Genomic DNA, 24,574 nt, shown 5'->3' with positions numbered 1-24,574 from the left:
TCCTGCTCCCCAGTAGGCTGTCATAGCTCATTTTCCTCTATCCTTTCTCTCCATCCTCCATCACTGACCCAGATCCCTCATGCCTTCGGTAGTCAGCAAAAATTAGAGGCACAGAACAGAGGCGAAGGGAAGGGCCTTGGGGCACAACGCAGGTAGTGGCAAGACCTTGGGCCACACAGATTCAGACTAAATCCTCTTCACTGCCGATGTGACACCTCCACTCCCACCCCTCGGTTACTCAAAAGATCCCAGAGGCAGTCAGATCACCAGCAGACCCGTGGTCCCCTCTCTGCTTAGTGCTCACTAAGTGGCCATGAAGGCGCACCTCCTGGGCTCCTGGGGGCCGTGCACGCCTGCTCCCTGCACCCTGGCTCCACTGGTCAGTAAGAGAGGCTTCCAGCCAGTCACAGCACAGCCCCCTGGGTGGGCGGCCTACTCACCCAGGTCCATGTCTGCAGCCTTGGGCCGGTGGGAGCAGGGCACATTCTTGAAGATGGCGTCCAGAATCTTCTCCTTGACCTGAGTAATGGTGTCGCAGTTGAGGATCTTCACTGGGACCTCAGGGCTGTTGGCATTGTCTGGGTTGACACAACTCAGGACCTGCGGGCAGTGGGGAGAGGAGGCGAGTGGGGAGGGCAGCATGGACAGCCCTGGGAATGCCAGCCGCATCCCGGAGTCCTATCCTGACTGGCTCCGCCTCGGCAGGTTGGACTGGACAGGGGTGGGGCGACCCCAGCCAAGCCCTCTACCCTTCCTGTCCCCACAAGCAGCAGGAAAGTGGCACAGCTTCAGCATCACTGCAGGAGTAGGAGCTGCATACTTCACTCCTCTTCACAAGAGACTCCATTAAAATCCTGATTTATCAAAGGGAACAATGTCCAAGCAGGAGGGGGCAGTGAGGGGCAATGTGTCAGAGAATGGACACTACTGCATGTCCCCCTGCCACCTCTCTCTTTCTCTCTCTCTCACACACACACACACACACTCACTAGGCACCATCTCAGCAGCACACCCAGACCCTCGCCCACCTCTGAAACCCCCCACCCCCGTCCCTGTGTGTCGGTCTGTCTTTCTCGTCACTCTGTCCCATACACACACCCACACTAATGGGAATCTGGCTCCTTTCTCCAAAGATTTCATGTGCTTCGATTTTTGTGAGGGTTCTGGGCTGATCGGAGGTTGGAGAATCTGTAAGAAGCTTGGCGTGTTCTTTAAAAATAAAAAGGTGCCCTTTAGAAACTGCAAGTTCAGGCCACCTGAGAGCCCTTCCTGGCTCTGAACCTGAAACCTGGTATTAGGGGAAGAGGCCACCCTGGCTCAGGACCTCCATTTCTCTTTTTGGAACTAGTCAGATAAGTTAAGACTCTGCCTAATGCACCAAACTATATTTTTTCCTTTAAAAAGTTCTGGACCAGGGCTTCCCTGGTGGCGCAGTGGTTAAGAATCCGCCTGCCAATGCAGGGGACACGGGTTCCAGACCTGGTCTGGGAAGATCCCGCATGCCGCGGAGCAGCTAAGCCCGTGCGCCACAACTACTGAGCCTGCGCTCTAGAGCCCGCGAGCCACAACTACTGAGCCCACGCGCCACAACTACTGAAGCCCGCGCGCCTAGAGCCCGTTCTCCGCAACCACAGAAGCCAGCGCAGTGAGAAGCCCGCGCACCGCAACGAAGAGCAGCCCCCGCTCACCGCGACTGAAAAGAAAGCCCCTGTGCAGCAGCGAGGACCCAACGCAGCCAAAAATAAATAAATATATTAAAAAAAAAAAAGTTCTGGGCCATTTCTAACAGCTTTGCTTCTCTTGCCGTCCTCAGCGTGGGCTCTCTCTCCGTGGTGAGACTGTGGGATCCTTGGGTGGACCAGAGTGGATCCGGGTAGGTGCCAGGTGCTGCCACGTGGCCGCGCCGTGCCAGGTTCTGCAGCCCCTGTCCGACCCTGCTGCCTGCGCCCTCCGTGCGCTCCCTTCTCAGAACCTTCATTGCACCGCCTCCCCCGCCAACCATTTCCCAACTGTACGTCTGGTCTGCAGATTCAGACAACAGCCTTCCTCCCACCCCCACCCGCTCCTGCTCCACGTGGCGGCAATCAGAACCCTGGCCCCTGGACGCCTGCCTTTCATTAGCGACCAGACTGCTGTGAGCTCCCATGGGAACATGCTCATTCCATTAAGAAGAAGAAAACCTCCTAAATCTATAAAACCGAACTCTCACCCTCAAAATGTTTTAAACCGAAAACAATGCTGGAAGGAACTCTGGACCACGTGCTCCTCCTGCGTGCCCTCTCCCAGCCATTCCCCGCCTCCTAAGAGCCTTCCGGGACCCCTCCCAGCCCCCTCCGTGGCCAAGCACAGCCTAGCACTCGGTGCTGCCCTGGGGTCCTGAGCTCTGGGCCAGTGGTGGTGGAGCCTGGCCTCCCCCAGGCAGTATCACAGCTTCTTCTGGGCTGTGAGACCATGAAGCGGGGGCTGCCACCTGAGTATGCCCCCCTGACGTTTCTGCTTGGTCCTGGGGTTCACGGTGGCCCCCTGAGAACAACTCTGCGGATGCTTCAGGGCATCCAGAGAAGCAGCAGCGGTCCCACGGAGGGACAGGGTTCCCGGGCCGCTGGCCAAGCCCCGGCTCCACCTGGAAGTTCCCTTCCCCAGCCCCACGCCCACATCTCTTGGCTCTTTCAGAGCAACTGCCTGGGGTTTGTCCTGCTAGGTCAGTGCTTCTCAAACTTTCCTGTGAATAGAATCACTAAGGGGTTTTGTGAAAACGCACATTCTGACTCAGGAGGTCGAGGATGGGGTCTGAGACTCTGCATTCAGGCAGGCTCGCAGGTGAGCACCTAGCACTGTAGCAGGCTCCCAGGTTATGCCCTTGGGCCCTCCCAGCAGCAGGGCCCTAGGCCATGCTAGTCCAAGGTCAATCTAATTCATCACTCAGCACATAGGTGGTGCATCTGACTGTCAAGTGACGCTGGCCGAGCCTCTCAGCACCTGCCTCACTCTTTGTGGTTACCCTTTCCGCCCAGCACAAGGTTACCATCAGTTGACCCAAAGCACCCTGGGCTCCTCTAGCCAGTGCTGAATTCCAGGCCATCCTGTCTTTTTCTGACCCCTTCATCTTGGAGTCTCGGGGCAGCCCTGTCTGCTGCTAACACACTTTCTTCCTGGCCCCGCCTCACCACCACCGGGCTGCTCTCCCTTCCACGTTGTGGGGGGGGGGGGTCTCCTTTCACAGGCCTGAGGATGGCTATGAAACCTCCCCGCAGCCATTTCTTCTCCGAGCAAGACAACTGTAATTTCCTTCCCCTTTCCTCACGGTGCCTCTTCCCCACCTCTTTCCACCTCAAAGGGATGCGTGTCCCTGACCCACTCCGATTTCCTCACATTCTCTTGAAGTCATCTGCAACCAGGCTGGGTGTGCTAACAGTAGTTTGGCCTCTGGAATAAAGGATGCTGCAATGTGGGGACAGAGTGTTATTACAACTGTGTTGGATTCAATACTGGGGAGCCGCTGATGAGATGGGAAAGAAAAGGAGAGGAAGAGCCCAGGCAGGAGACATTTCAACAGTAGTTCTAGCTCATTAAGAAATCTATTCAGGTCTCTATTTTTGGAAGGTTTTTTTTTTTTTTCCTTTCCCATTTTAATCAGAGCCTCTAACTTTCTCCTCTGGAGCAGACCATGACTGCAAAGAAGCAGGGCCCTCACTTCACCCTGCTGCCTCAAAGCCTCGTCAACTGAGCCAATCCCGACAAATCTGCTGAGATGCCTGCTGGGATTCCCAGGGCCCTCCGAGGATGGAGTGGGACAGGTGCATCACGGTCGCGTCACGCCCAGCCAGCAGGACTGGCTTTATTCAGAGTGGCAGGGATGTCTCCCCAGCTGGCCTCGGGGTCTGGGATTCATCCTCGGCTCGCGGCCCCTGCCCGGCTCTGCCATGCCTCGGCCTGTCGTGTGTCTCACTTCCCAATGACTGCATTTTACCTCCCATCTACTCTCTGTCCTCTTTAACACCATTGCTGTCTCTTCCACCTCCATTCTTGGGCTCCACCCACGTACCACCCTCCACATTTATCTTTTATCTTGTTTTTGCACTCCTTTCTTCTACCTCCTCTTCTCTTTCCTGGAAAAGACCTGGTGGGAGATCACAACTGTCTCCAAAAAAAGCCCAAGAGTGAGCTCCCCCGCCTGGAGAGACAGTGGGCACCAGCGGACAGTCATGGCGGGAAAGAGGAAGCAGAGCCCCCGTAAGCCAGCACTGGGCTGACCCTGGGCTCATGGCTTTGCACGCCAGATCCCACTCCATCTTCTGGACACCTTTGGGAGGTGCATGCTGTCATCATCCCTCTTTTATTATTATCCCTGTTTTTTTTTCAGATTAAAAAAACAAAACCCAAACTTGGAGAGATTAAGCCCCCAATCCCCCAGCTGGTCAGAAGGAGTCATAGCTCCAATCCAGCTCTGCCCGATCCCAAAACCCCGTGCTCCTAAATGCTGAGCTTTGCCGCCTCCTAGGATGACTGTTACTGGCAGGAAAGGGAGTGTGACCTTGACTGAGGGGATCCCCCTGTTCCCTGGACAAACACCTTAAACCGCTAGGCCAGCCTGGCCTCCCATCCTACAGCTCGGGTCACGCAGGTGCGGGCTTCAGAACCACGAGCAATCATTTCTGGCTGCCCCTCTTTCGTGCTCTACATGCTGCCTGCTTGGAACTGGCCTGCAAAGTGTGGGTCCTCCGCTGGGAGAACTGCTGAGAAGGAGCTCATTCCCTGGGGTCAGTCAGCCAGCTGTCGGCAAGGGGTTACTGCCCCACGATCCAGTGCACTGGCCTGAAAGCACACCCGTCTCTTGCTGTGGCTCAGGTGTGTCTGAGCCACCGGTCCTCAAATCCAGGTGCCCTGGCACGTTAGGACAAGGAAGTCGGGGTGACCGGCACAGATGGAACACCAGGCTGGCCCCGTGCAGTGGGCACCCAGACAGGTGGTTGAGACAGCAGTGCTGTTAAAGAGGCGTTAGGATGGCTGTCAGCATTTCTACCATCCCTTCGGCTGGGCAGGGGCTGCGCAGGGCCAGAACCCACCTACCAGAGCCATGGGGAGGAGCTGGGAGGCTGGCTTACCAGGGTTTTGTAGTCGATCTGCTGGCGAATGAGCTTGTCCTCGCTGAGAGAGTAGCGGGCCTCGCCCGTGATGGCGTCAATGGGCCCCTTCTCCATCTGCTGCTTGATGGCGCAGAACAGGGAGAAGAGGGGCTCCCCGGCACACTCCTGGACACGGAGAAGAGCCGTGTTGGGTGGACCCTGGGCCCCAGGTGTGCGGAGCCCGGCCTCCCCCAGCCTCTGCCTCTCTGAAGGGCTGCTTTCCACGCCTCGGTTTTAATTCTCTTCTCCTGCTCCCATCCCGCTCCTTCCCACTGCCATTCTTGAGCTCTCTTTTCATCTTCCCTGCCCCCCGTCCCCCTCTCTGCCCCTCTCCCCACCCTCACTCCACCCTGCTTTCTCTGCAGCCCCATCAAGAGACAGAGGGAGGGGATATGGGGATATATGTATACGTATAGCTGATTCACTTTGTTGTACAGCAGAAACTAACACGACATTGTAAAGCAATTATACTCCAATAAAGATATATATATAAAAAAAGAGAGACAGAGGTCAGTCCTCGGTGGCGTGAACTCCTTAGAAAACAAGTTAGTAATTGGAGGCCAAGCAGCTCTTCCACCTCCCAGGCATGTCCTCGGCTTATCTGCTGCCACACGCGCTCCTGTACCTGCCCAGGACCCTCATCAGCCTCAATAAGTCTGGGGCCGGAGGGGCAGGAGGAGAGCAAGAGGGAAAAAAGGGGTGACTTGTGTTCAGCTTGAAATGGGAATGCAGGGTCTTCTCAGAGGCTCATCTCCCCTCACCTGTGAGAAAGCGGCCTGTGGGGACCGTGCCTCTCAAGCCAGGCCTGACCGTGGGTCTCTGTCTCCTGAGATGGTCAGGAGCCTCTCCCCTCCATGACAAGGGAAACAACACTTCTTGGCGGGGTTCTAGGAGCTAGGCCCCAGCATCTGTGGACTTGGGGGCCGTGGAGGGAATAGGGGGGATGCTGGTTCATTCCCAGGCTGGTGGGGAAACTGAGGCAGGCCCAGAGATCCCCCAGAACCCAATCATACCTTGAGGAACTTGTAGAGCAGGAAGGTAAACCAATTGGTCAACATCTTCTCAGCCACCGACTCAGTCCTGGCACCAGTCACAGAGGGACCCAGCAGAGCAAGACAAAGACAGAGGCAGCTGGTCAGACCTCAGGGGCTGGGAGGGCAGGGGGGATCTGCATGGCTCTTGCTGCTTCAGGCTTTCAGGCCAAATCTTAAGACCCTAAGGGATACCTGAGTTCCTTGGACTCCTAGACATGCCATAATGGTAAGACAAGCTTTGCCTACCAAGCGGGGAGATGACCTTCTGTGCACAGGCTCCCGGGTGAGTTTCTGTGAGAATGCGTTAGAGCAGCACTGTCTGATTGTCCAAGAGTACTTTCGGGGTTGATGAAATAGTCCAGTAGCACTTTGTGCTGTCCAACATGGTAGCCACCAGCCACAGATGCCTACTGAGCACTTGAAATGCGGCTAGTGCCTCTGAGGAGATGAATTTTTTATTTTATTTACTTTAAATTAACTTAGATTTAAATAGTCACATGTGGCTCATAGCTACCACATTGGTGATAGCCTTAGAGAACTTTATAGGATAGGTGTGTTCCTTGGGGTAAGAAAAGAAAAGAAAAAAAATCTGGGAGATACTCATTTGGCAAGGGATAGAAAAGAAGGTGGCAGGGGAAGAGGGTCATGGAAAAAGGCCAGATAGACTAGACTGAGCCCATCCCCTAAGCTAAAGACTCCCAGAGTAGGTAGTAACATGGAGCTGGATACCCAGCTCATTCCAATAGATGCCCTAATTGCCCTATTTAAAAGGCTTCCACGCACTTTGGAACTTCTCCTGGGAAACTTTCTAGTGTTTTATTTGCAATGATAGGGAGTTCATTCTTGAGTCTAATTTGCATCTTTCATGCTGCTACCCAAACCCATTTATTCTTTTACTTTGGAAGTGAAAACACCACAGCAGCATTACGAACCAAAGGACACTTTTGGTTGCATGCATTTAGAAAAAAACTACATTCAAACTTGCAGTAAGAGTGTGGCCAGCTCCAAGAGAAAGCACCCATCCAGGTATGTCTGGATAGAGTTGAAAGTGGCAGTGCCAGAAGATACTAATAACTAAAATCCCAATGTAGCTGGTCAGCTGCCAGCACAAAATGAAGCTGAGAAGAGAAAAGAAGGAAGACTATTGAAAGGAGGGGGGCAGCCAAGGGCAAGAAGAAGAAAAGGAGACGGAGGAGAGCAGAAGGGAGAGAGGGCAACTGGGAGAGAGCAAACGGAAGACCAGAGGAGGGGACACACAGAAACAGAGCGAGACCACGCCAGGAAACTCTCGGTGGGAGTTCTGGCAGGTGGTGGCAACCCTAGAATTATGCCGGTGGGTGTCTGCATGGGGAAAGTAAAACGAAAATCAAAATGATCTACCTTGCTGTTTCCAAAGCCGTATGATTGCTCCTATGTGTAGCAGCCTTTTGCAGCTGCGCAGGCCAATGCCCACTGCACCAGGAAAAAGCCTGAAGTAAACACTTCAGAAAGCCAAGTCTACTCACTGGACCAAGCAGGAGGCCCTGCCTCAGGCTCAGAGACCAAGGATGGAAGGCGGGGGACAGGCAGAGGCAGACGGTAAATGGGGTGGTTCAGGCAGAGGGTTGGATTGTAATGGCCTGATGGGGGAGTTTTCCAACTTCATCTCTTCGAAGGCTAAAGGCATTTGGAATAACAGCCTGGAGAAGAAATGGCCTTCAAGTACATGAACAATTTGAATGGCAGCGTAGATAGAGGCAGAGGGTCTCGATTTCCTATAAGGCAAAGCCACGGTATATGGTTATGTCTGCACACGTGACCATGCAGATTTCAGCAGTGTCGAGGATGAGGCATCCCACAGTGTTGAGAGGTGGACCCTGGACCCGGGCAGAGCCCATAGCAGGTGCCAGGAAATACCTGCTGTGTTGCATCAGGCGAGTTGCCACTAAAGACCTTTAATTCAAACACAGACTGGACCAGTGCTTTTCAAACTTTAACACACATTCAGATCCCCTAGGTTTCTCGCTAAAACGCTGATTCTGATCTAGTAGGTGTGGCATGGCAGCTGAGATTCTGCCTTTCCAACAACCTCCCAGGTGATGCTTTTGCTCCTGGTCCCAGACAGCAGTGAGCGTTGCAGGGGCTAAAGTTTCCCAACTTGAGATGGTGAGGTGGGTTCCCAGAGAGGCCCTGAGGTATCTCTCCTGATTCAAGTTCTGACTTAGATAAGGTGAGGGGATGGAAAAATGACCTCTGTAGAGTGCACAAGAGAAAAACTCTGATAGAGAGGGTCAAATCAGGGGAGGATTAGAGCAGAGGGAGGAGAATGGAAAGTGGATTTAGGGGCAGAAGAAACACCACAGGGTGAGCAGGTGGGCCGTGGTTGAGTCACAGGCACCAACATGATGGACACGTTCTTCTAAGAGGGCATGGGGTGCACCCTGGCCTCTGGCCAGGTCAGTACCTGACCTTGGGGGACTTGGCTGCTCCTGGGAGCCCTGCCCTGGTCTCCCTGAGGGCAGGAGGGCCAGGCCGGTGCGCTGGGCTGGGTCGGGGCCCCCGGGGCCGCACCCCTACCTCCTGAGCAGCAGCTTGGGATGGTTCTTGCTCTCCAGGTTCTTGTCTATGAGGTCAGCCAGCAGCTGCTTCAGCACGTCAGTGGCGTACTCCAGCTTGCTCTGCAGCACCGTCATGATGAGCGAGGCCACGTTGCCGCGGTCACGCATGGAGAAGCTGCGCTGAGACTCCAGCGTGCGAACGAAGGACAGCAGGAACACCTTGTTGTTGATGAGCTGAGCGAAGAGCTTCAGGCCTTTCTCCACGCGCTCCTGCCGGTAGCCCGGGACCTGTGGGGGAGACCCAGGGCAGCGGGAGTCTTGACTGCCGCCGGAGACGGGCAAGGCCGGCGGGGCCCCAGGGACACCCCACCGGGTGGGCCGTGCACACTGTTGACCTTCCCACCCTCCCATTCACCCACAACAGGCCACCTGGCTGATGCCACCAAGTCCTTATCTAGAGCCAGGCACCACATTTGGTGTCTACCTAACCTCCATCGCAGCCCACGAGGCAGGTCACTGTCTCCAGAGACAGAGAGATCATCCTTAGCATGGCGTTGACAAGGGGACCCCATGCCACTGGAGACCACCATCATGGTCCCAGGTAGGGACTCCAGGAGGTCGGGGCTGCTGTGAGTGACACCCTTGCTGGGGGATCACCAAACCTGGGCCTCTGGCTAACCTAATGCTGACCTGTCTCTGGCCCTGGGGGTCCTGTTGACAGACCAGTGGCCTCAGAGTTAGGACTTCTGGGTTCCACATGGGCTCTGACATCCCCACGCCATATAAGCTTGGACAAGTTCCTTTACTTCTCTGTGGGCCCAAGTTCATTCACCTGAAAAAAGGGAAAGCTTTAGCCCAAGAGCCTCTCAGGCACTCCCTAACTCTAGCATCTGATGTTTTCTTAGGGATTGTTTTTGAGACCCTGCTCCATGCAGGGAAAGGGGAGGAAGAAGGTTTTATCTTCCTGCCTGCATCTTCTGTTCACTGGGACGTCTGTGCAAGGGTGCAAGGGTGTACCATCCACTCAACAAACATGAACCAGCGACTCAGCTACGCATGGGGATGCGTCTCTGAGATGCACCAGAATAGGTACAGTGGCACCATGAGTCATGCCCCGAATGGGAAACAACCAGAGGTCCAGCAACAGTAGGAGGGCTCCAGGAACTGCGGTGCATTCACCCAGTGAAATGCTTCACAGCAATAGGGATGAAGGACCCCTTGCTACTCACAATAACAAGGATGAATCTTGCAAACATATTGAAAGAAAAAAGCCAGGCACAGAAGAGAGCATACTGGACAGTACCATTTAAATCCAGATTTAAGAAAAACAATTAAAATTCATCAATAATGGGAAAAAAAGGGTTTTCTGGGGGTGGCTGTGACTGGAAAGGGGCACAGGGGGACTTTTGGAGGCCGGTAATGTTCTGCTTCTCGATCTGTGTGCTGGCTTAACGGCTGTGTTCCCTCGGGGAAAATGCGCTGAGCTGTGTTCTGATCATTTGTGCATTGCTCTGTCTGTATACTTCCATTAAAACAATAAGTTCACTTAAAAAATGAAGCACAGCCTCTGCCCTGGAGGGAAGGCCCTCTGAGAACACGGAGCAGGGCATCTGGTGGGAAGTGGCATGCTGGAGGAGGTGGGGCATCCAAAGGAGGTGCCATCAAAGCCTCATCTTGAGGGATGTGTCCCCCCGGCGCGGGCAGGGAGGGTAGATGCGCCAGGCCCTTGGGAAGGAGTGTCCCGTATGGAGCAGTAAAGAACACAGTTTCAGAGTCCGTTGAGCTTGCATTAACTTCATCACAGTCATTTATGAGTTGCAGGACCCTTAGGAGACTCAGTTCCTTTATCAACAACATGAAGGTGCTGCAGCTAATATGTACACAGACCTTACTCTATGCCAAGCGCAGTTCCACATGCTTTAGAAATACTGACCCATGTAATCCACCCAACAGCCTATGAGGTGGGTGCCATTATTACCCCAGGGTCCCACGAGGATAAGGAACTTTCCCCAGATCCCAAGACACAGAAGTGTCAGAGCCGGGCCATGAACTGGGCAGCTGGCACCATGTCCTGCCCCCTCCCGGGACTCCTGAGAGCACGGAACGAGATGCGTGAAAAGCCTCACACCATCACAGTCCGGTTACGGAATGGCAGCACTTTCATCCTGCTTCACTCTAAAGATTTTAAACTGGGGAGGATGGAAGTTGCCAGAGAAACCCTGTTTACCAAGGTCCACGAAGCCAGAAGATGCAGAGCCGGAAAGTTCATGCCACTCATGTACGGTGCCACCCTGTGTTCCGGGCTCGGGGCAAGGCGCTGGCTGGAGAAGAGTCCAGTCAGACCTGGGCCCTGCCCTCCGACGGTCAGCCAGCAGTCTCAAGGCCCCTTCAGTGGGGGGACCCCTGAACTCTTCAGAGAGGCACTTGCATTGAACTCCCGTTGCCTGGCATCAACAGCTCCCACAGGTCAGGAACATGCATGTTTCCGGAACAGGTCCATTTGCGTTTCCTTTGCCGCTGTGCTGGTACACAGCTGTGCTGGTACACGGAAGGCTGGTACCTCTCCAGGCAGTTCTCAGGAGAGAGCAGAGCTCACCAGAGCCAGGGTGGTGCTGGCCAGGTCACCTGCGGCTCCTCCTGGCTCTCAGAATAGCCCCTCCTGGCGACCCTCTCGTTCCCCAAGGTCTCCAGCCTTGGCTTACCTCCTGCCTGGCCCCCCCTAGTCCCCCACTCCACGGCCGCTCTTGAAGGAAGAGCAAGGGACACATGGCCACCTCACCACTGCGCGGCCACACATGGCCACCTCACCACTGTGCCACTGTGTGGGGCCTCAATCTGCCCAGATGTCTGTCTCCTACTGACCAGCCCCCCACTCCGAGACAGCACCTCCCACGCAGGCGTACACGTTTTACTTCCCCTCTCCTTCAGACCTCTCAGAAGACATTTCTCTAATTTGTCCTGATAATAAGAGACAACGCCACTTCCTGGGCTCCCGCCATGGGCAAAGGACAGTCCTGGCACACTGTACACATTGGTCCAATGAAGCCTTCTCGTGACCCTCTTTCAACAGCCTCTCAGGGAAGCTACTGTGGTTTCCCAAGGCCAGCCAGCTGGTGGAGGGTGGGGCTGGATTGCCAAACCCCAGCATGCTTGGCTCCTGAGCCCCCGTCCATCCTCCGCATCCTTGGCCTGTCTAGTCTACCCCTGGGCCTGGGAGGTGACTGAAAGCCAGCTCTGAGTCCTCCCTGCAGCGTCCCGTGCAGGGCCTCCTGGAGCTCAGGTGGCCGTCCGTCGAGGGCAGGGGAGCCAAGTGCAGGCTTGGCTTGTGGCACCTGGAGAGGAGGAGGAGGATGTGCCCTGCACTCCCTGGCCTGGCCGCACGCTCCTTCTGGGCAGCAAGGCTCAGGGCCCTGGGAAGGAAGGTTTAGCAAAGCTACCTGCAGGGAAAGAGCATCCCTGTAGCAGCATGCGTTCTGGAATCAGAGAGACTAACAGACTCGTACATGGAGGAAAGCTCTGTCACCTCTGGGCTCTATTGCCTCATCTATAAAATGAGAATATGAGTGCCTATGTCATAATGTTTTAAGAACATTAAATAAGATAATGTATGTAAAGTGCTTGGCACACACAGAGCGCACTTAAACAGCAGCGGTTTTATTACCTGCCTCTCCTCCATTGGCTGTTTTCACTGATCCCTTTTGCCCCAGAGTTTCCAAGGTACCTAATGCGTTGGCACAGTGTCTGGGTGCGGAAAGTAGGCATTTTCTCCCCCTTTTAGGAAGAGGGGATGGAGTGAAGTGTCTTGGTAGACAGTATCCAGAACAGTTCCCCTTTGTAACTTGCCACCCCTACTCCCTAAGCAGATGGCACCCTGAAACAAGACTTTCTTTATTCACCAGACGGTTCGATAATTTAGTTGAAGTCTGCGAGTATAAAACTGGCTAGTAAATTTTCATTGTAACCCAATAGGTTAGAGTTTAGGAGGCAATGATATAGGTGGAAAATGAGGTGTGTGGTTACTGTTTGCTCTCTGTCTTTGAAGGACTGGTGTGTGATCCGTGCCTGGGCAACCCCTCACCCAAATGCCCCGACTGCACCAGATGGTCACAGAAGAGAGGCCTGGTGGCCTAACCTCCGGGACAGCCTAAAGCCAGAGGACCCCATCTTCTTCACACGCACCTACCATGCCCATCCCAGTGCCTGAAAAGGTGGAAACCCTGCTTTAGATTAGTCAATGGCTTCCCTAGGAATGTTTCCAAACCCGGAAAACCAATAGAGAGAAACTATTCCAGTGGCAGGGAGAGGTTGGAAACACATGAGAAAAGAACAATCCACACAAGATCTCTGGATCTTACATAGGAGGCTGGATCTCACATAGCCCCAAGCTAATGTGGCACAGTAAAAGCTGATTTCTGTCTGTAAGAAATTAATTAATGAGTTCAATGGAAATGAAAAAGTCTTATATTCTAGGTATATGCCCCAAAAGATGGAAGCAGGAGCTCAAACAGATATTTGTACGCCCATGTTCATAGCTGCATTATCACACTAGCCAAAAGGTGGAAGCAGCCCAAGTATCCACTGACAGATGAATGGATAAATAAAATGTGGTCTATACACACAATGGGCTATTATTCAGTCTTAAAAGGAAAGAAATTCTGTCACAGGGTACAACAAGGATGAACCTTGAAAACATTTTACTAAGTGAAGTAAACCAGTCACAAAAGTCCAAATACTGTATGATTCCACCTATATGAGGTACCCAGATTAGCCAAGTTCATAGACACAGAAAGTAGAATGGTGGTTGCCAGGAGCTGCAGGGGAGGGAGAATAGGGAGTTACTGTTCAATGGGTACAGAGTTTCAGCTGGGGAAGATGAAAAAGTTCTGGAGATGGACTGTAGTGACGGACAGTAATGTGAGTGAACTGAATGCCACTGAACTGTACACTTAAAAACAGTTGAAATGGTAAATTTTATGTTATGTATATTTTACCAGAACTTAAAAAAATCTGTGTGACCTGCTTGATTCAGAGCCCCTGCCTGACAATTGGCCATCTCGTGGTCTCCAGCTCAGGGAAATCGGTGAAGCTGGCTGTTAACTCCTTCCTGAGCAGGAGGATGGGACGAGAAAGTCTCCCCTTGTGATAAAGGCAAGGACAAGAGAGAAGCCTCAGGTTTGAGGGGAAATTTTAACGTGCCAGATGAGGAATAAGGCCACGGTAGGACGTGACGTGACTTGTAACGGGGGCCATGGGAACAGTCTTGGGCATAGGTGAGGTGTCCACCCAGAGAGCATCTGGGGAGTCATACAGGCTGGTCAGGTGATCATCAGAACCCAGCAGCCCCGATTCTCAGAGGCTTTCTTGGGCAGCCCTCCAAGGGCTGAGTTCATCCCACAGCCCCTGACAGATGGGCGGGGAAGGGGCGTCAGGGACTCCTGGTGGTGCAGCTCTGGACGTGCCCTCGTGACTGCGTGTCCAGCCTGCGGGGTGGGCGGTGTCCCTGTGAAGTGAAGACACTGTGGGTCTCTGGACCGTACCGAACAAGGGCTCCTGAAGCTTTCTGGGCGGGGGTAGGAGTCTGCTGCAGTTCACTCTGCAGCCCCAGAAGCCTCCGGTGAGGGGTGCCTCAGATGCCCGGGAACAAGGCAGGCAGGGCCAGGGCAGCACACAGTGGAGGGGGGAGCTGGCTCCGAGCAGCGCTCTGAGAGTGGGCGTGAGGGTGCCCAGGGCTTCTGTCTTTTGAGCCCAGCTTGCTGGGCAGGGCTCCTGGGCTGTGCACCTTGCTGAGGATTAAGGCTAGGAGTTGGGCAGCAGTTTCTCTCAGGAAACTAGCCCTAGAGGAAAGGCCCGGGGAAGGGCCGCTGGGTAGGGATGCCACCAGCTTTCAGCGAGGGGCCTGGTACAGTTCAGAAAGGCAATGAGAGGGAATCATTAGGATGCTGGTCTCGGGCAAAGAGGGCTGCTACAGACAGTGAGGCAGGTCGTGCACTGCACATGTCCAGGAAGTGCCGCATATGGTCGGTGCCGTCTGGAGCGGTGCTGTGTTCAACCTGCCCCCTCCCACAGCATCCTGTGGGAGGATGAGCCCTGGAGCTCCCCTCCACCGCCCTGGGCAGCCCTTGCGAGTGCACTGCCCTTAGGTGTGTGCTACATCAGTGCCAAGTCAGGCCTGAGAATCTAAACAACTATGGAGATGCAAGGGCAGGTGGGAAAGCCGTAAGATAAACGGGATCAAATGAGAAATAAGGCCATACGATAGGACGTGGCATGATTTACAATATGGGCCATAGGACTGGTTGGGAAAGCAGTGTGGAGCGTGTGTGTGTCCATCAAGAAAACACCTTGTGTGGGAGAAGGCTGTCTCCCAGCCCGCTCCAAAGTATTCGGGCTGCCCTACAGGGATGCCAGCTTGGAAATGGTCTCAGAAAATCTGATTTAAAAGTTAAATGCTTATGGACATATACACACTACCAAATGTAAAATAGATAGCTAGTGGGAAGCAGCTGCATAGCACAGGGAGATCAGCTCGGTGCTTTATGACCACCTGGAGGGGTGGGATAGGGAGGGTGGGAGGGAGACACAAGAGGGAGGGGATATGGGGATATATGTATACATAAAGCTGATTCACTTTGTTATACAGCAGAAACTAACACAACATTGTAAAGCAATTATACTCCGATAAAGATGTTTAAAAAAAAAAAAAGGTTAAATGCTTAAAGCAAATCTACTTGGAATTTTGAGCTAATGAAAAAGAGAGAATAACTTTACATACTCATCCTAGTTGAATTCTTATTTTGAGGGGTGTGGGGATGTTCAAACACAACTTCCCTTCCTAGGACTGCCATTTCCACCCTAATTCAGCCAGACACACAGACATTCATTTATTCAAATCATTCAACACTTCCTGCATGCCTACTATGTGCCAAGCACTCTGCTGGAAGCCAGAATTACAAAGATAAATAAGGTATGCACAGTCTACACAAAAATCACACACACACACACACACACACACACTTCATTCCACAATCAAGTTGGAGAAATGTGTGTGGGGGGCCCCAAGGGCCCTGGGGACTTGCTGCATTTCCTGCAGAGGGACACAGCCTCTACGTCCCCTTGGAGAACCCATGCAGACATTCCCAGGGGGTCAGTACCTGCTTAACTGTGCAACTGCGGAGTGACAGGTCTGTTCCTATGTTACGGACATATAAATATGGAATCAGTCTTATTTTCCGTGGTGTTTTGGCCAAAGATTTTTGATCCATCCTAGTATGTCTCCAGAGCCGTAGGGCGTGACACGGACACAGCCCCTCAGAAGTCACGTGCACAGGCTTGTCCTTAGGAATAGAGACTCTGGAGTCTCCCTGCTGGACTCAGAACCCTGCCCCACTCCCTCCCAGTTGTGTGGCCTTAGTTTTTTCACCTGTGAAATGGGTGTACCTGCTTCGGAGGGCTCTTGGGAGGTTAAATCAATACACACATGTAAAGTACTGAAAACTGGACCAGGACGTTAGTCAGCAGTCAACTCGGGGTAATTATTCCTTATGATTATTATCTTGCCCTGGTTTCCTCATTTATATTTTTCGCATTTCTCTGGTATTTATAAGTCATTCCAAATCCCTTTCAGAACAAAGCATAATATGAATATATGCTTAAGCCAGACACTATGCTAGACACTAAGTGGGATAAAGTGTTCACAAGATGAGGTCCCTGCTGGTACAAAGGCAGTGATGTTCTTACCATTCACATTCCCACCTTCCTCCTGAGTGCAGCCCTTATCTTTCCCACATTTATTTACTGAGCACCAACTAAGTGGTGAAATCCCTTATATTGTGGTTTCTTAAACAAGGGTCCGTGAACTTCCTACATTGTTTGCCAGATTTCCCGTTTCTGTGTTTATGGACAGCTTTTCTGAGGAGAGGGTCTTCAGCTTCCATCCAATTCTCAAGGGATTTTTTTTTTAAATCAGTCATCAATTTTATACACATCACTTTATACATGTCAATCCCAATCGCCCAATTCAGCACACCACCATCCCCACCCCAACGCAGTTTTCCCCCCTTCTCAAGGGATTTATGACCCCCTAAGACCCAAAGCCCTACTGCCACCTCTGCTCTGAGTTCCCTTTCCTCCCGAAGGACGGGCTGGCACCAACGGCGGAGGGTAGCTTGGGCAAGTCTCGTCCCCTCCCTGGCCTCAGCTGACCCTCCTCTGAATGATGCGGCTGGACTTGGTCATCATTGTCTCTCTCTGCACTAACACTGCAATGGGAAAGGACTTGGCCACGGGAACCGCTTCTCACCTCGAGGTCCCGGAGGACGGGGTGGTCTTCAATTCCCGGGAACAGCACTCTCATAGTGTAGGTTCTGTAGTCTAGGAAGGGAATCCCGGCTCCGTCCAGGTCACTGGTCAACTCGTGGATGTCCGTCTGCAGCTCGGCAAAGGCTGGCACAAAGATAAGCCCATGAGACTGCTGGATGGGGCCCAAGAGCTACGCTGCCTCGGAACACTCAGAACCCTCTCCCAGGCCCCCGGAGACCTGCACAGTGGACCGAAGTAGCGCAGGAATGAGGAGAAGGGGAATGTTTTACGTAGCTGAGGGGAACGATATAGGTATGGGAGAAAGGTGCAGCGCAAGGAGGCTTGTCTTGGGTCAAATCCCTTCCAAAACATGAATGGGGGGGCAGGCTGTCCACAGACCTGAGCTGCTGCTGGGGCCAGGAGGGCCTCCCCCTCTGAAGATGAGGGCTTTGGCTTGCAAAATATGCTGGGGGTTAGGGGTGATATCGAAGGACAGAGGGCGTGAAGGGGGCGGTTCCAGTGATGGAGAGTCTGTTTCAGATTCTGTGTTTTACAGTGGGTTTCCTTATAGGAGTTAAGAACTATTTCTTCTGAAGCCCCAGTTCTTGGCCACGCAGCTTACTGGAGCCATCAAACCACCAAATGGGGCCAGATGAAGGCTCTTGCCCCACTGATATATCCCTTCTGGATAAATATGCAGGGTGTCTCTTTGTCCTTCCTTTCTCAAGGTCATGCTGCTCAATGGTGAATTACGATCTGCACATAGGTACCGCTGTCTGCGGAGACAGCCCAGGCCTCCAGCATGGTCACGAAGCTGCAAGACCACCCCCAAGCCCCCGAGAAAGTTCCACACACAGACCCACTGTTACACAGCCGTGTGATCACTCTCTGTCCTGGGTACAGCCCTCCACCCTGGGAGGTTGTCGGAGGTAATGTGCTCAGCCCTTCCTTCTTCCACTTTTTCCCTTAGCACATGCAAATGCACACGTACACACATGCATGCAAGCACACACACACACACAAGATGGATTAATACATGCCTGCAAAGAAGAACAGCCAGTGGATATTGACTAAACAATACTTCTTTCTATTTATATAGACAAGAATAGGGAAAAACTACTTTGTGGGCTCAGAAGGAATTCACAAGCCCAATGTAGCTCCAGGGCCCTCGAAAAGCCAGCCCTGCGCCCAGAGGTCTCTGCTGACGACACGACCACAATGTGGCCGCCCAGCTGCTGTCAGTAGGACCCCACCACACCCTGCGGTGCTGACCTCCTGCCTGGGGACCCCGGGCCTCCGGGCCTTGAGGATACCAGTGCTTCTGGCCTGACAACGAGGACGGCGCCGGGACCCCTGGAGAGGCTTCTGCAGACCCTCCTGTGCTGCTCTCTTTCTGCATCTCTGCTCACACTGACGCGGGGGGACCTTGTCAAGAAAAGTGACTCCAAAGGTAGAGTAACCCTAACACATCTGAGTGGAACCTACATCAATATGTGTGAAAGGGGAGTCAGTGAGCCTTTCTGGCATGTACTGTCACCAAAAACCCTGATGGGAATTTGTGTGTGCTGAGTGAGAAACACATGTGTGTGTGTGTGTTTGTGGGAATGCGTGCATAGGCATGAGTGCAAAGGTGAGTGTGAGGGCATGAGTGACCGCCTGAGTGTGCGTCAGTGAGTGTCTGTGGGCACGTGTGCACACATGTGTGTGTGTTTATATATCCAAAGGTCGGGCCTTGTGAGGGGGCCAGGCTGGGCCTCTTCGGAGTCTGTACGTGGCTGACGGCCTGACTCACCGGCAAGGCTTCGGGAAGTCGCCTTCCCTGGACCCAGGCTGCCCTTTCAGCGTTCAAGAGCCAGCTCTGGGCGCCTCTGGAAGATACTTTCAAGGCGAATCCTACGTGTCCTTTGCTCTGTCATCTCTCTTCCCACCCACGTGAGACAGCCTCTCCCCAGCTAGAAGCCAAGGCCCTCCCCTGGTGTCCCCGAGTCAGGACTCCCTGTGGGACTGCTAATTCCTCCTTCTCTGGAACGTTCCAAGAGGAACCTGGCTTCACACTGCCCCCGCTGCCCCCTCCCCGTTGGGGTGCTCAGCTGGCGGGGAGGAGAAGGAGGGAGCTGGCTTTTTATAGGTCTGCAGCTTTCCTTCAAGTCACCGAGCGCCTCCGACATTCAAGGCCTCACGCCTGGCACATAAAAGAGATTCTAATCACTACACCTAATTAGAGGGAAGAGTACATTGCGGAGAAAAAAATTAAGCAGCGTAAATATAATAAAAGGCAGTAATTAACAGTCCCACAAGGCGGATGCTGTGTTGACAGCCGAGGATGTGGAGAGAGGACGGAAGGGACCCGCTTCCCCATCAGAGAGCCACGGCCTCCCTGGTGGGAACGCCAGAGCCCCAGGTACAGGCTGATTACTCCGCGTACAAATCTACACAAAGAATCAGCTCAGACCCTCCCAGGGTGACTCACGAATGATATCCTGGGGGTGACAAGAGTCTGACTTCTACATTTCCTTCTTGGATTTAGTGCGGCTGATTTCACTTCATGGTGGGGTTGGTACTTTTTAAAAATACAAGCTGTGAAACGCTCTTTCCTCTAAGTCTCAGATCAGCCCTCCAGCCTTACCTTCCTTCTGCAGGAAGAGAGCTGAAGATTGCTTGAGTGCGTCACGGCACGGCACCTCCGGGTCTCCCCCAGAGGAGAGGGCAAAACTCACCCGGCCGGGATCCTGGGCTGGACACGGCTCTAGCGGGGTCTGAAACGATCCCGGCCTGACTTGAGGTAGAGATTCTGGAGGCGGGAGACCCAGGCCCAGCGCCGCCCACCGCTGCGGGTGTGTGAGACGCACGCTCTCGCACGCACACGCACGCACGCACGCACACGCGCGCACGCACGCACGCCCGGCCCCCCGCCACTCCGGACCTTCTTTGCACTCCAGGGCCACGCGGGACTCCAGGTTGTCCATCTGCATCTGCAGCCGCTTCAGCGTGAGGTCGCTCTCCCGGGACTTGCGTTTGTAGGCGATGAGAACGGCCACGATGAAGATGATGAGGAGGCCGCCGGCCACGGCGATGCTAACGATGGCGGGCAGGCTGAGCGGGCTGTCCGGGGCAATGTACACCATCCCCGGGGAGTACTCCATGCCGCCGACTCGGGCCTGGGGGGACACGCCGGGGGAGACGGAGCTGGGGGTGGGCACAGAACATCCTAGGCAAGGGTCCCAAGCCACCGGTGAGCTGGTGACCGGGGTCGCGTGAGGGAAATGGCTCCGGGGAGGAGAATCGTCACTGGCTGTAAAAGCAGACGAGAGGGCATCTGGGGTGGAGGGAGCGGGGCTGGACGGCTCAGCGCAGGTCACCTCCACCACTGGGAAAGCCACACATTATATTACTCGGGAGTGAGCTCGGTTGTCTTCATGAGGAAACAGCACTCAACTGGGATCTAAAAAAGCCTACGTGACATCAAAGTCTGGATCCCCGAAGACTCATCCCATTGTGAGGACAGATGACAAAGGCACAGGACGTGATATTATGTCCTGCCCGGGTCAATGATGGTCCTCTCCTGGAACGGTCCCTTGCCTCTAACAGGTGACACAGCACAACACTGACTGCTGTTTCGCATTGCCCTTACTGTAGCACCAGCCAGTATGGAAAGAATGACAATACGGAAGAAAGAAGTCTGAAGTGGGACGAGGAGAAGGAACTGGGAGTGTGGGAGAGCCAGGAGGAAAGTTCAAGAAGGCCAGAATCCCCTCCCGGAAAGCCCTGGTGGCCCAGGATGGAGCTGGACCGCTCACCCCACCGCGTCCTTAGTGCCTGCCCATCCAGGGTGGAGCCCCGCCAGCCTCACCATCACTTTGTGCCGGCCTATGAGGTTGGGGGACTCGCAGAGCAGCTGCACATCCGACACTGTGACGGTGCACGGCTTCTCCCCGACCAGCACGGTGTAGTTCAGCTTTACATTGCCCCCAGCCACGGGCGGGATCAGGTTCTTGCCCTGTGTGGACAGGAAAGCCCAAGTTCCCACCCCAGAGTCAGGAGCACAGCTACTGGCTAGCTGACATGTCCTCCCACCTGGAGGTCCCATCCTTCTGGGGAGCGGGTGGAGAGGCCACCTTCCCTAATAAGTCCAAAAAATTCACAACACCTATACTACTATTCCCCCTTCCTCAGTGGGAAATCAATCATCAAGGCACTCTTTCCAGCTTGTCCCAAATGCAGCTTCAGAATCCTTCTCAACACAGAGCTGTAATCAGTCACTACCAGTGGCTTCAAATTGTCATATGAGTTAAAATTAATTTGCTATCCATGCTCCAAAGAAGCCCTATAAGGTGGTTTGCAAAGGGTTGCACAGGAGGAAGCAGTATGAGCCTCTGACCTCCCAAGTTCTGGACTCAGGGGCCAAAGCTGGGAGTCAGATGGCCAGGGTGGATCCAGCTGCCCTGACCAGGTTTCTGTGGCCCCTAAAGAGAGTGCACCTCTCAATACAAACTCAAAGCGCGCCATTTACCATAGTCTGGGCTACAACACAACCTCTGCTAGCTAGTGACACCCGCCACAAGATCTGGCAGAAGCCCATGACTTGCGGCCTCCTTCTGTGACTTGGAAAGCCTCCCCTTGCCTACAGCGGCCTCCTTCCTCCCATCTCACTCTACCTTTAGGATGATGGGTGTGCCGGGCTTGAGCTCCAGGATTCCTGAGGGACCGAAGGCCTCAAACACAGGATTGGGGTAGTAGGTGAAGTTGGTCTTGTTGAGGATTAGCAGGGATTGGACGTTGTCCAGGATGAAGCCAAACTCCTCGGGCCTCTCCGTCAGGTCAGACTGCTGGTCGGGCCCCAGAGCGAGGGCAGGAGCCTGGCAGGTCATCTCAGTAGCGTTCAGAACCTCGCAGAGCTGGGGAGGAGCCGGAGAGGGAGGGCTAAGTGGCGTGTCTCCGCACACCTGCAGCCCCAGACACCCGCCGGGTCTCCCTCAGTGCCGTCGTACAGCATGGTGTTGACACGGGACAGTCATGGGTGGATCCCCACAGCTCCGGAGGAGCCAGGACCACACAACCTGGGCACTCAAGGACAAGCTCTGCAGCTGACACCTACCTCTGCCCTGCCCATGGCAGGCACTAGGGTATCTCTAAGCTAAGGAATGGCACTGGGGGTCAGAGGACGGAAGAATAAAGGTCTTCCATCCCTTATTAAGAATAAGAAACCCCAGAAACCCAGAAGAGATTGCTCCTGCATGCCTGTACCCCAGCGTGTAGAAATGGCCTCATGTCTGCTCCCCCATCCCGCCATCCCAGTGTCCGGGGCGTCACACGCGATGGGTCATCGGTGTCTGGGGTGAGCCTGCCTGAGCCCTCGGAGAGCCCACACCCTTTAGGGCAGCCACGTGCCGAGAGGACAGCCCCCCGTGAGCCCCACCAGCCCCGGACTCACATTGATGTGCTCCTTCCCTCCGTGCTTGGCACGGATCTGGGGGTTCTGTATGAGGTCCAGGTGGGTCCCCCTCACGGCGATGGGTGTGTTCCCACTGATGGGGAAGAAAGAAGGAGGCGTGTAAACACAGGGACAGGAATAGCAACAGCACTTGGTGACGATGATGATGATGATGAACCAGGCTGAACTCCAGCACTGAAGACAACGATAACCAGGGGGCAGGGTAACGTTCACGGGGACAAGATGACAAGCTGACTGCATAATAATAAGGACGAGCTCTCAGCAGCCGAGGGGAAGACAGTGATGACCAGATGTCCGCGGCCGTCCTGCGCTGAGCTCATTCGGGGCGTGGACACCCCACAGAGGCTGGGCCTGTAGCACGGCCCTCTTGGCCCCCCGAGGCCCCCTGACCTGAGCCAGCTGCTTCTCTGCAGTCTCCCAGCGTCTCTTTCCATGCCCTCCCCAGTCTCAGGGAATTTTCTTCACCCTGGCCTTGGCCTAAGGGAAGCCTTGCTCCAGACCACCCTCCACCAGACCCTCCAAAGTCTGAACACAGCCTCCTTCCCCAGGACAATCATACCACAAATTTCCACCTTAGAGGCTTCAGTCGGCTGGGACATGGGAAAGGCCGAGGCCCAGCCACTCAGGGACCTCCTGTAAGAATGCAAATATGAAATGCTCCAGGACTCTCGCACCCTGGGGAGTCAGCCAGAGGACTGCTAACGCTGAGCGATTAGGAGACTCGTCTTTGGGTAGCTTTTCAATGGAAACCTGGACGCCGCTGTCCTATCTTCAGGGCCACTGAGAAGCTGGCATGGGATGGAGGCTAGCTTCCTTGGGGGCTACTCAAAGGAAAGTGATGAATTACGTTATCTGCAATCAGGGGAGTATCACTGAGAAGAATCTATTTAAAACAGGTAAGTGGTTATAAGCTTGTGGGTAAAGAGTCCTTGACAGCCCCATTCATCTCTACTCCTCTATCCATCTGCCCCCCTTTACACGCCATTCCTGCCCTCCCTTCCTCTCGCCCTCCACCGGTCCCCTCTGAAGCACATCCCCACCCCACGTATGCACATGCAGGAAGATTTCCTCGAAACCCAGAGAGTCTCTCGGCCCCTGGCAGTGCTGGCGAATGAGCTTCTGGTGTCCAGCCATCTCCCGATCATCAATTCAACACACGTTTATCGAACGCCCCCATCACCCATCGCCATTCATCAGTAACCCAGGCTGTTGCAAGCAGCGTAAAGCCACGTGTTCTGCAGAGCCCCACCCCATCCCAGACTCCGTTAACTGCAGTGAAACCGCTGGAGCCCCGGCCCATTCAGAACGCACCTCCAGCCTCCCTCTTGATGTGAGCATGACTGGGGGCGACTGCCGAGTGCCAGGAGGGACAACACCTCTATTTCTGTGCCAGTGACACGAGGAAGAACTGAATTAAACCAGGCTGTGAACGCCTTCGGGAGCCACAGAGTTTGTCTAAGCACAGGGGGCCGTGCCAACTTCCTGGACTTACCAGGCCCTGGGGGCAAATCCTGGAATAGCTTTTACAGGCTCTCTGCCCCTCTCTGTGTCTTATACTTATCTGCTTTCAGGTCACGGCTAAAGCTTATAAGCCTTGAGCCTTAGAGACTAACTGCTGAGGACAACCAAGCTGCATCTCCCAAAGGCTGCCTTTTGTTTGGGTGTAAGGCCCGGTGGCAAACTCCTTCTGTAAAGGGCCAGACAGTAAATATTTTAGGCTCACTGGGGCCGTATGGTCTGTTGCAGTTACTCAGCTCTGCTGCAGCGGTGAGAAAGCAGTAGAGACAAAACATATTCGGATGAGCATGGCCGTGTTCCAATGAAACTTTATTTATAAAAGCGGACGGACAGCCAGATTTGGCCCCCCAGCTGGAGTTTGCTGACCCTGGTTTACAAGATTGTTCTCTGGACTGGACTCGTCACTGACCCCCCGTCTCAGCTTGTGGTGACCACATCTTCATGCTCTGCCCCCTCTCCTGACCCCAGACATCCTCCAGAGCTGAAGCAGACAGTGGGGAGGGCTGAGGACGGGGGATGTGGAGGGGTGGGGTGGAGGGGGTGAGGAGGGAGGGGAGATGAGCCAGGCACTGCACTGGGTGTTTGTACCTCACGTACTCCTCTCAGTGT

General features: G+C 54.1%; 1 protein-coding gene across 1 annotated transcript in view; it reads right to left on the bottom strand.

Annotated features, from left to right (window-relative positions):
• The window catches only part of PLXNA4 (plexin A4), a 447,305-nt gene that overhangs the window by 35,133 nt on the left and 387,598 nt on the right, over positions 1-24,574 (bottom strand). Inside the window, exons 17-25 of the mRNA XM_036863673.1 lie at positions 22,427-22,520; positions 21,651-21,890; positions 20,846-20,992; positions 19,919-20,153; positions 16,997-17,139; positions 8,717-8,985; positions 6,140-6,206; positions 5,106-5,252; positions 441-600 (exon numbers count right to left, since the gene is read on the bottom strand). Coding sequence (XP_036719568.1) covers positions 441-600; positions 5,106-5,252; positions 6,140-6,206; positions 8,717-8,985; positions 16,997-17,139; positions 19,919-20,153; positions 20,846-20,992; positions 21,651-21,890; positions 22,427-22,520 — 1,502 coding nt within the window. The remainder of the gene's footprint in view (positions 1-440; positions 601-5,105; positions 5,253-6,139; positions 6,207-8,716; positions 8,986-16,996; positions 17,140-19,918; positions 20,154-20,845; positions 20,993-21,650; positions 21,891-22,426; positions 22,521-24,574) is intronic.

This window comes from Balaenoptera musculus, chromosome 9, assembly GCF_009873245.2.
Source record: "Balaenoptera musculus isolate JJ_BM4_2016_0621 chromosome 9, mBalMus1.pri.v3, whole genome shotgun sequence".
NCBI classification, from domain to species: domain Eukaryota; kingdom Metazoa; phylum Chordata; class Mammalia; order Artiodactyla; family Balaenopteridae; genus Balaenoptera; species Balaenoptera musculus.
The sequence above is the reverse complement of the archived record's forward strand: the minus strand, read 5'-3'. Positions and strand labels throughout refer to the sequence as shown.